Source organism: Nomascus leucogenys, chromosome 24 (assembly GCF_006542625.1).
Source record: "Nomascus leucogenys isolate Asia chromosome 24, Asia_NLE_v1, whole genome shotgun sequence".
Lineage (NCBI taxonomy): Eukaryota > Metazoa > Chordata > Mammalia > Primates > Hylobatidae > Nomascus > Nomascus leucogenys.
Window position 1 is genome coordinate 2461166 of NC_044404.1, and position 10844 is coordinate 2472009.

General features: G+C 64.1%; 1 protein-coding gene across 4 annotated transcripts; it reads right to left on the bottom strand.

Annotated features, from left to right (window-relative positions):
- Positions 1 to 225: 225 nt before the first annotated feature.
- Positions 226 to 9439, bottom strand: MXRA8 (matrix remodeling associated 8). Of its 4 annotated transcripts, XM_030805925.1 has the most exons (10): positions 7003 to 7338; positions 5202 to 5225; positions 3219 to 3521; positions 3020 to 3121; positions 2465 to 2935; positions 2196 to 2351; positions 2035 to 2074; positions 1873 to 1949; positions 1690 to 1770; positions 226 to 1179 (listed from the first exon to the last, which is right to left on the bottom strand). In XM_030805925.1, exons 1-10 carry the CDS (start codon positions 7049 to 7051, stop codon positions 1154 to 1156), a joined length of 1329 nt encoding a protein of 442 aa, XP_030661785.1. In that variant the 5' UTR covers positions 7052 to 7338; the 3' UTR covers positions 226 to 1153. The 4 variants fall into 4 exon arrangements, with proteins under 4 accessions (XP_030661785.1, XP_030661786.1, XP_030661784.1 ...); XM_030805926.1 differs by lacking the exon at positions 7003 to 7338 and adding an exon at positions 8400 to 9439 and having other exon boundaries at positions 1690 to 1949; XM_030805924.1 differs by having other exon boundaries at positions 1690 to 1949.
- Between the last annotated feature and the right edge of the window lie 1405 nt (positions 9440 to 10844).

Sequence of the window (10844 nt, forward strand, 5' to 3'; positions counted from 1 at the left end):
GAATCTGAACTCCACGACCAGAAGCCACACAGAACTAGCTCAAATGTCCCCTTCCCAGGACACCGACTCCCAGAAGACCCAGAACCAGACCTTCTGGCCCAAGGAATGGGATGATGTCAGGGCTCCAGGTGGAGATAAGGAAGGCACGTGGGGACTACCAGGCCCAGACTCATGCCTTGCCCACCCCCAGGAGACGGAGTTTCAGAAGCATACCTGGGCCAAGTCTAAAAATCAGTTGGGGACTTTATTGTGATGGTGGCAGGTCCACCAGCAGATACAAATGTGGGGTGCTGAGAGTGGCAACACAGGCCACCCCAAACCACCTTCACTCCCTCCCCTGTCCTCAGCCAGTACAGAAACCAAATGTAGCCCCAGCCCTAGACTCCAGCCCAGGCAGAGTCCAAGGGAGGGGTGTCAGGGTCAGAAGTCACAGGGAGCCCAGTGACTGTCAAGGTGGCTGAGAGCAAGGCTAGGGTAGGGATGGAGCAGAGAAAGGGCAGGGGGTGCAGCCCCAGATGGCCCAAAGCAGCACAGAGGGGCAAGGGCTGGCATTCACCAAGTCACCAGGTCCCTGGGGAGAACAGATGGTGCCTGGAGTCCTGCACGGTGGTACAGGCGGAGGAGCCCTCGGGAGCTCTCAGCGGCAGGCAGCACCCCAGGAGGAGTGGGACTCCTGCCCTGAGGCTGATCCCACCTTCAAGGCTGCCAAGTTCTCATGGGAGTGTCCTCCTCCGGGAACGTCTCCCAGCCCCCAACGAGCAGAGCCCAAGAAGAGTGGGACTCCTGCCCTAAGGCTGACCCCAGTTTTGGGGCTGCCAGGTTCTGATGGGAGTGTTCTCCAGGAATGAATTCAAGCCCCCAGTGGGCAGAGCCCAGAAGGGTCTGAGGGCATGATGGGCATCAGTGGGACTTTGGTTGTGCCAGGGGTGGGCAGGGCCACCAGTGAGCAAAGGCTGAAGGGGTGGGGGCTATGCTGCCACCACGCCCCTGCGAGAGGGGTGTGGAGGCGGCCTCTGCGTACGCCCAGGCCAAATTCCAGGAAAGCGGGACCGGCCGCTGGAAGGGGGGTGAGCCTGGGAGCATCAGGAGACGCCCCGAGGGGCACAGACAGGAGAGGTGCAGCTGCTGGCCCAGCCAGGAGCCCAGGGCCTCCCTATTTGCAGTTCTCCTTCCGGAACCCTGGAAGCCAAGGGTGCCAACGGGTCGCGTCTGTTCTCCACCCTCATCACAGTAGGAGACGCAGGGCAGACCCCCAGGGATTTCTTTTGTTTTTTTTTTTTTTTTGAGACGGAGTCTCGCTCTGTCACCCAGGCTGGAGTGCAGTGGTGTGATCTCGGCTCACTGCAAGCTCTGCCTCCCGGGTTCACGCCATTCTCCTGCCTCAGCCTCTCTGAGTAGCTGGGACTACAGGCACCCGCCACCACGCCCGGCTAATTTTTTTGTATTTTTAGTAGAGATAGGGTTTCACCATGGTCTCGATCTCCTGACCTCGTGATCTGCCTGCCTCGGCCTCCCAAAGTGCTGGGATTACAAGCGTGAGCCACCACGCCCGGCTCTCCCCAGGGATTTCTGAGCCTGAGGTGGCAGGGGCCCCAGGCCTGGCTGGTGCCTGCCCTCGGCGGTCCCGGGTGAAGTGGAATGGGGACAGGCAGGGCTCTGAGATGGGCTGAGGTCGCCCCCGCCCCTCACCTTTGTCTAGGTCGATGTACTTAGCAGGCAGGGGGCTGTGGGCCAGCTCCGTCCTCTCCTTCAGGATGTTGTTTTTGTAATCTGCGGGAGGAGAGCAGGCTGAGGTCCCCCCTCCCAGGATGCACTTCCCAGCCCCGGCCTGGGAGTCGCGCCTGTGCTCTCGTGTCCCAGCAACTGCCTCACCTAGCTGGATGTCCTCACTCCTGTAAAGCATCTGGTCCCCTGCAGCCACAGCGAACTCCGCCAAGTTCACATCCTTCCTGGATGGCGAGGGTGGGAGGAGGTTACAGCTGGGTGGGGTGAAGGGGTCCTGGTCCCCAGGAGGGCCGGGAGGGGGGCACTCACCCCTTTGACTTTCCCGACTTCTGGTCCGAGTATTCGTAGCCTGGGAAGGAGACTCACGTTGGGGGCAGTGCCGCCCCTTCCGCAGGTCCCCCAGCCCAGAGGACCGCCCTCCCGCCCACCTCAGTCTCCTGGGGCCGCTGGCTCTGCCGGGGCAGCCTCACCTCCGCGGCGCCTGCGGGCGGCCAGGAGGACAGTGACCAGGAGCAGGATGAAGAGCAGCAGCGTGGCCAGCACGTAGCCCAACTGCTGGAAGAAGTGGGCTCGGCTCTCGGGGACGATGACGTTGATGACGTTGTGGCCGCGTGCCAGAGTGGGGTCTGCGGGGGACGGGGCGGCGTCAGGTACCAGCAAGACCTGCGCCCCGACCCGGGCCACGGCCCCCGCTGGGGTGGGCTCCCGCCTTCCCGAGTCGCAGGGAGGCCTCCTTCACCTGGACCTGGGGCGCCGCTGTGGCTGGAGCCGTTGCCCGGAGAGCCCCGGGGGGGCGGCTCCGCGTGGGGTTCGGCGACCGTCAGGTGGAAGACGCGGCGTTCGTGCAGGCCGCAGTAGTGGTGGTGCAGGTGGCAGGAGTAGGTGCCCTCGTCGGCGGCCTCCAGCGGCTCGATACGCAGCGAGAAGTCACCGCGCTCAAAGGCGTCCGCGCCCACGGCCACGCGGTCGCGCAGAAAAAGGGGCCCGTAGGCACGGCGCTCGCCCGACGCGTACAGGTCCAGCAGGCGGTCCGCGCGGTCGTGCGGGACCCCGGGCGGCTGCCGGTCCCAGTGCACCACCTGTTGAGCCTCCTCCACGTGCCGGTCGGTCCACACATGCCCGCGGTTCACGCAGGTCAGGAGCGCGGGCGCGCCGCGCGCCACCGCCAGCACCTCCTTCTCGCCGTCCCAGTAGGCGGGGGTGGCCGGGGCTGCGGAGGGGGCGCGGTCAGCGGCGCGGGGGTTGAGGGTCCAGGGGCAGGAGCTGGGGGTCGTGGGGGAGGGTAAGCACTCACGGCCGTCGGTGACCTCCAGGCGGACGGCCAGGCTCTCGTAGAGGTGGCAGTAGTGGTGGTGCAGGTTGCAGGTGTACAGCCCCGCGTCCGTCTCCTCCACCGCTGCGCACCCAGGAGGAAGCCGCGCGTGAGCCTCGCGGTGCCCCCGACCCCGCGGCCCCGGACCCCTGCCCCGACCCCGCGGCCCCGGTCCCCGCACCGCGGATGAGCAGCGAGAAGTTGCCGTCGTCGAAGGCCGAGTCCGAGAGCTCCAGGCGGCCGCGGTCCCGCGCCTCGTACACGCGCTGCTCGCCCGCCGAGTACAAGTCCAGTAGGCGCCGCGCGGGGCCGCCCCCGGGGCCGCGCAGGTCCCAGTGGAGCACGCGCTGGCGGTCGTGCAGCCGGTCCTGGGTCCACACCATGCGCGGGCTCTGGCAGCGCAGCACCGCCCGGGCGCCCGCCGCCCAGCTCACCGCGGACTCGGACACCACGGAGCTGCCAGCAGCGGCGGGCACCGAGGACCCTGGTGGGGGAGGGGAGTCAGTGGGGGAGGGGCAAGACCCCGAGGGCCCTGGTGGGGGAGGGGAGTTAGTGGGGGAGGGGTGGACCCCGAGTATCCTCGTTGGAGAAATCAGTGGGGGGAGGGGAGGGGCACTGGTGGGGGAGGGGGAGTCTGTAAGGGAGGGGCGGGCCCCCGAGGCCCCTGGTGGGGGAGGGGAAGTCCGTGGGTGGGGCAGGCCCCTGAGGGCCCAGGTGGGGGAAGGGGAGTCATTGGGGAGAGGCGGGTCCCCCGAGGGCTCTGGTGGGGGAAGGGAAGTCATTGGTGGAGAGGCGGGCCCCCAAGGTCTCTGGTGGGGGAGGGGAGTCAGTAGGGGAGGGGTGGGCCCCCAAGGGCTCTGGTTGGGGGAGTCAGTGGGGGAGGGGCAGGGCCCTGCAGGGCCCTGGTGGGGGAGGGGTGTCTGTAAGGGAGAGGCGGGACCAGAGGGCCGTAGTAGGGGAGGGGAAGTCCATGGGGTGGAGCAGGCCCCCGAGGGCCTGGGTAGGGGAGGGGGAGTCACTGGCGGAGGGTTGGACCTTGATGGTCCTGATGGGGGAGGGTGAATCAGTGGGGGAGGGGCAGGCTGTGAGGACCCTGGTTGGGGAGGAGGAGTAACTGGGGGAGGGGCATGCCCCAAGGACTCTGGTGGGGTTGGGGGTGTCTGTGGGGGGATGTGGGCCCCCAAGACCCCTCCTGGTGGGGGAGATTCTGTGGGGGAGGGGCATGCCCCCTAGGGCCCATGTGGGGGAAGGGGAATCATTGGGGGAGGGGTGGGCCCCCGAGGGCCCTGGCAGGGGAGGGGGAGTCTGTGGGGGAGGGGAAGTCAGTGGGGAAGAGGCAGGGCCCGAGGACCCTAGTAGGGGATGGGGAGTCCATGGGGGAGGGCCCCGAGGGCCCTGATGGGGAAGGGACTCAGTATGGGAGGGGCAAGCCCCCAGAAGGCCTTGGTTGGGGAAGGGGAGTCAGTGGGGGAGGGGCGGGGCCGTGGTGGCGGAGGGGGCATCTGTGGGGGAGGTGTGGGCCCCCGAGGCCCCTGGTGGGTGTGGGGGAGTCTGTGGGGGAGGGCCCTGGTGGAGGAAGAGGAGTAATTGGGGGAGGGATCACCCCCGAGGGCCCTGGTTGGGGAGGGGGAGTTATGGGCAAGGGGAGGTGCCCAAGTGTCCTGATGATCCAGGGGGAGTCAGTGGGGGAGACGCACGGTCCAAGGACCCTAGTGGGTGATGGGGAGTCTGTGGGGGAGTGGTGGGGCCCAAGGGCCCTGATGGGGAAGGGGACTCAGTGGGGGAGGGGCAGGTCCCCAGAAGGCCCTGGTTGGGGAAGGGGAGTCAGTGGTGGAGGGGCGGGGCCCGGGTGGTGGAGGGAGCTTCTGTGGGGGAGGTGTGGGCCCCCGAGGCCCCTGGTGGGTGTGGGGGAGTCTGTGGGGGAGAGCCAGGCCCCCAAGGGCCCTGGTTGGGGAAGAGGAGTCATTGGGGGAGGGGTCACCCCCCAAGGGCCCTGGTGGGGGAGGGGGAGTTTTGGGCGAGGGGAGGTGCCCAAGGGTCTTGATGATAGAGGGGGATTCAGTGGGGGAGGGGCAGGACCCGAGGACCCCCGCAGGGTGGGCCTGGCAAGATAGGAGGGGCTGAGGGGGAGTGGGGGTGGGCAGCTGGGGCTGGGATCACTAACCTGAGTGCAGAAGGACAGCAGAGCCTGGAAGGAGAGGAGTGAGCTGGAGAGGACACCCACAGCCCCACCCAGCCCCGGGACCCCCCACTTGGCCTTCAGAGTCCCTCCTGTAGTCCTGGACAAAGTGGGTGCTGTGAGACCCGCTTCGGTGCAGGGAGGGTGCCTCTCACACAGACCTACATAGCCCTCCTTGCCACCGTGCTGGGCTTTGGACGGCACCTGCCCTTGGGGAGTGGGGAAGCCAGGGTGTGGGTGTGGGCCAGGGCCAGGCTCCAAGCCAGCTGGTTCTGGGGTGTGTGCTTGTCACCGGGGCCACTCCACCTGGCTGCAGCCAAGTCACCCAGAGCATCAACGAGGCTGGATCTGTGGGTTTCCCCACCCTCCCTCCAGGGCTGTGCCCCAGCCCCCAAGGGTCATTGGACCCTCAGACGCTGGGGACCCCACACCACACCTAAGACCCAGCGCAGCCCCTGAGGTGCTTCCACAGGGCAGAGGCCTGAAGGCTGAATGTGGGTCGTGACCCCGGCCACCACCCCAGAGGCCCGCGTTCCTGCTTGCAGGGAACTCTGATCATCTTAGGCTGCCTCAGCACCCACTTGGAGTCTAGGCTGGACTTTCTCTGAGCGGAAGCGGGGCTGTCACCCAGGACAGTTTCCAGTTCACATCCACCTTCCTCGAGCTGACCGACCCGGACGCCCACCCTACGCACTGTCCCCTGGTGACCACCCCCCGTGTCCCCACGCCCCACATGGATTGTGCAGCCGAACTGTGGAGTCTCCCCCCCCCGCTCCCCCCGCCCGCCGCAGTCAGCATGGCCCCACGGGGCTCGTGCCGCTTGCCTTAAACCCACCAGTTAAAACTCCCCCACCAGGTGCAGTGGCTCACACCTGTAATCCCAGCACTTTGGGAGGCCAAGGCAGGTGGATCACCTGAGGTCAGGACTTGAAGACCAGCCTGGCCAACATGATGAAACCCAGTCTCTACTAAAACTATAAAAATTAGCCAGGCATGGTGGTGGTGGGTGCCTATAGTCACAGCTACTCGGGAGGCCGAGGCAAAAAAATCACTTGAACCCGGGAGGTGGAGGTTGCAGTGGAGGCCAAGATCACGCCACTGCACTGCAGCCTCCTTGGCGAGAGAGAAACTGCGTCCAAAACAAAAATTCCCTGAGGGAAACCTGTATGCAGAACGCCCTGATCCCAATAAAGGGTTGGCCTGGGGGTCCCTGTCTCTCTCCACTTTCCCTGGCCTCCCAGCAGTCTGTGCACCTCAGGACCCATGGGTGATAAAAGCTGTTTCTATCCTGTGTCTCTTGATCACTGGGGGCTGCTCTCCCTCCCATAGATCCTACATGAAAACTGCCCCAGATATGTGGCCGAGAGCCTGGGAGCTTCCCAGAGGAATGTGCCCAGTCAGCGGCCAGCCCAGGCCTGGGAGCGGGGGCTGGAACAGACCCCACAGTTCTCAGGTCCCCCTCAATCACGGACCCGCTCCCTAAACGGAGCCCCAGAAAGAGAGGGTGCAGGAGGGGCCCTGAGGGAGATGCCACCATGCCCGGGCCCCCAGCCCTTCTTGGCCCTCTGGGCTCCAACTCCCTAGGAGGGGAGGCTGGCCAAAGTCTAACTGAAGACGTCACACCCTCCGGCAGGCGGCTCTCCCGAGCGCCCCCAGACCCGTCCTCTTCCCTGGTGGGACCTTCCCACTCCTCCTGGCCCAAGCTCAGACAGGCGGTTTTGTCCGAAGCGGACTCACGCAGCTCCACGTGCTGACCCCCACCCGCCTCCCAGGGCCCCACACTCACTCTGCAGAAGCACAAGTTTCCAAAGCAGAATTCGGGATGGCAGCGCCATGGCCCCCGCCCAGCCCCAGGCTTTGTCCCACTCGGCTCTAAGTCTCTCTCCAGAAAAACAGCCCTACCCCCTCCCCTTCCTTAGCACCCGCGGTGACATCACGGAGCCCTGGGCCTGTCTACGGTCTGGGGACCGCCCCCTCTGGCTCCTCCCGGGCCCCTTGGCCTCCCCCATCCTTGCTGGCCTGCTGGGGAGGGGCAGTGTGGGAGCAGAGGCCCAGCCCCTCACCGGTCAGGCCTGGGGAGGGGGTGGTGACCCCACCCTTGGAGGAACAAGAAGGTCCGAGGGCGTGGACCCGACACCACGTGAGCGTGTCTCACATCTGGGAACCTTCCGGGCCTGTGGCGCAGGGTTGGGACTGTTGGGTGAGTGGCCCCTCGGCCCCACCTCTGGCCTCCCCCCACGTGAGCCACCTCAGGGCAGGGTCCTCCCCTCAGTCTGCTCCAGGCCCCAGAAAGGCCTCCCAGTGCTGAGACCGCCCCCACCCACGGTGCACCCTGGTACCCTCGTTCAGACCAGGTGGCCCTTCCAGTTCCAACCCTTGGCCGCGCATGACCTTAGTACCCGCCTCCTCTGGGGGCCACGGTGGGTTCCCTTGGGACAGGATGATGGACGCTGCCGGTCACTAGTCCCCTTTACAACCTGGAGTCTCAGCCAGGGACGGGGGCCCTGAGCACTGGGAGGCCTGAGGGTGCTGCGGTGAGCAGACCTCTCCCCTGCTGGCCCCGTCCCCTGGGGCTGCCCACCTTTAAGGGCACAGCCTGGTGTCCCTGAAACCAGGTGCTGGGTTACAAGGCTCCTGGAGAAAGGGGAGAGTGGGACCCCCGCCACGGAAGGCACAAATTTGAAACTGTGGGAAAACGTACAAAGTCACATAAACAAATGCAAAATAACAGAGCCTGCACTGTGTACCAAACCCAACTCCTTCTAATTAAGCAAACCTCAAGAAAAAAATCTGAACAACCACAACCACAAGAAACCCTCCATGCATAGTTCAGCCCGCCCACTTGGAGTGAGCTCTCCTTACAGGCCCCGAGGGCCACGGGTGGGTGGGGGGCTCACCCCTGAACCCTGCTCTGGTCCCCAAGTCCTCAGACAGCGGGAAGCCCAGTGCAGATCAGAGTCTTGGTCTCAGGGCGAGGGGAGGGGGACCTGCTGCTGCTCCAGTGAGAGGACACGGACTGGCGCAAGGACAGAAGACCCCACCCTACCCCGGCCCGGTCAGACCCATTTCCTCAGCAGGGTCCTGGCCCAGGCTGTGGCCTTTCCAAACTGGCTTCAGGGCTGAACACGTCCCGCCACCCCCACTCCCTCCCTGGGCCTTTCATTCTGGAAAAACAAGCCCCACCTGGCTGGCCTCGAGGCCTCTGCTGGCCTCTCCTCCTGTTTTTCCAACTGGTTTGTGTTAGTGCTGGCAGCTGCCCGCCCGCCCATGTCTGTCTCCATCGCACACTCTGGGGCCTTGGCCTCTGCAGTCTCTGGCTCCTTCTCTGGCTCCTTCTTTCACTCTCCCCATTCCCTCTCTCCCTGTGGAGGGAGGATGGACAGCAGTTTGGTGGGGGGACAGGGTTGGCCCTCGGGTCTGGGAGGGCCCGGCTCCAGGTGCAGGGCTGAGAGGGGTGCCTGGTCCGCACTACAGCCTCAGGCCAGGGCTCGCCACACTCCGAAGGGCCATTCCTCTCCAGGCAGTGGCCTCCAGCCACACTTTCGGGGGCCCAGCCAGCTGAGATGCAGGCCAGAGGCTGTCGTCTGAGAGGGCCCTGACCTCTGAGAGGGCCACGTGGGGGCAGTTGACCCCCCTGGGGCCCTGGGCAAGGAGCAAAAGGCCAAGGAGGCCACCAGGCCCCTTCCCTGACCCTCCCTGTCTGGCCCTTAGCAGGAAACAGCCATAGAGGAGAGCAGGCCTGGCAGTGACCAGGTCACCTGCTCCTCCCAGGGCCACTGACCTGTGCCTCTTCTGCCCCTTCCTGGGCTGGTACTGTGGGGCCTCTGCTCGCTCGGGGGCGGGGGGGGTCTGCAGAGCTGTGGGTGTGTGACTTAATTCCCAGCATGGCCTGGCATTTTTCTCCCTCTGGGAAGAGGACAAACCAGGACAAAGCCACTGGCATCACCGTGCTCTGGCTAAGCCCCCAGCCAAACCAGCGCCCTGGACCCTCCTCCTACCGCCCCTCCGGGGACTGGGGTGGAGCAAGACGGGTCAGCTGGCCCCACGGCCCGCACTGAGGATCTGATCTTGGCTGCCATTCCTGGTGACTCGGACATTCCAGGCAGCCCGGCTCATTGGGAAGAAAAACCACAGGCACTCAGAGCCACAAGCAGCACAGCCAAGCCCATATTCACTCCCATGAGCGTGCACACACAGACACATGCACACACACATGAAGACACACACGGAGACACACAGAGATGCATGCACATGAAGATACACACGGAGACACACAGACACATGGAAACACACAGACACAGGTCCACACACAGACACACATGGAAAACACACACAGAGACACGGACCTGTGGCCGTGCAGCAGATCATTGGTGGGTGAAGAGTCCCACTTCCTGTCATTCAGAAGCGTTTGCTGAGCACCTCCTGGGTGCCAGGCTTGCTGGGCACTGGAGACTCAGCACTAAGCTGGGTGCTGGCCGCAGCTCTCTTGGACCCCAGCCTCCCCGACTACGCTGAATGTGGTGGAGGGAATGAGACAGGGTGGGGGGCACCCAGGCTGGAGCGGTGAGGACGGACAGACCCAAGGGAGCAACCTCTGTGACAGCAAATGCCAGGCGAGACCTGAGGACGTGGCTTCCAGGCGCAGCCAGCGGCAGGCCTGCCAGGAGTGGTCTTGGGACGCCAGGGACCCTGTGTGTGTGGTAGGGGGGCCACTGCTGACACCAACACAGACAGGGTTAGGCTCCATGACAAACCGTATTCGCTGCCACCGCACCCGCCGCGCACATTGGAAGCGTTAGCGCAGTTTTCCCTGCGTGGGGCTGGGTCTCCTACCCAGGCTGAGTTTCTCCCCTCTAAAAGGAAACACCGCCAGCCTTCTTTCTCCTACGGCCTTTGGATTCTGAAAACTCGCTGTAGGAAGGGACGTGAGGCTTCGGCACCAGGAACCCCTGCAGGCTAAGATGGTGTTGGCCAATCACATCCAGTCACTCTCCTGGGAAAGTCACTTTTATGAAGACAGCCTGCCAAGGGGGTCTCAAGATATATTGAGATTTTGGTTAGTTATGTATGCTGACTAAATTTACAAATAAACTTATCAATAACAAAATAAAATGTGTTAATCCCTTATAGCCGCTTGTGGTGACTGTTCCCAGCCATGTCCCTGGCTGTTTTCCAGCTGATCCTGACCGGCGTCCCCAGCAGCCGTGGCCTGCATGCGTGTTGGTCCCTCCTCCTGCAGCCCCGAGGAGGCAGGGCTGTCTGTGGATCCCAGATCCCTTGTCGGAAGGCCGGAAGAGGAGAGCTGCCCTCCACCACCACTGTCTCCTCCTCCTGGACAACAGAGACCACTGCTGAGATGGGGTGAAGGATAATTGTTGCACTGAGACATTGTGATTCAAAAATACAGGCAAGAAGGTTTGAAAATACAGAAACATTTCACGAACCATCTGCCTCCTCTCGAATAGTATCTGGCTTGTTCTAAACATGCGAATGCAGTGAGACCGGCTGCCTGGCACACACACATCGCCCGGAACTACCACCTGGCACACACACATCGCCCCGGAATCACGACCTTAGGCCCCAGGGCCACCTTCTGTAATTTTTTTTTTTTTTAAGCCACAGAGTCTC

Bases quoted from the DNA above. Each gene is read 5' to 3' on its own strand.
- MXRA8 (XM_030805924.1), bottom strand. From the start codon at position 7,051: ATGGCGCTGCCATCCCGAATTCTGCTTTGGAAACTTGTGCTTCTGCAG. The intron at 3,522-5,201 runs GTTAGTGATCCC...CTCCCCCACCAG, and splicing joins TGCTGTCCTTCTGCACTCAG to GGTCCTCGGTGCCCGCCGCT. The intron at 2,936-3,019 runs GTGAGTGCTTAC...CCCCCTCCGCAG, and splicing joins CCTGGAGGTCACCGACGGCC to CCCCGGCCACCCCCGCCTAC.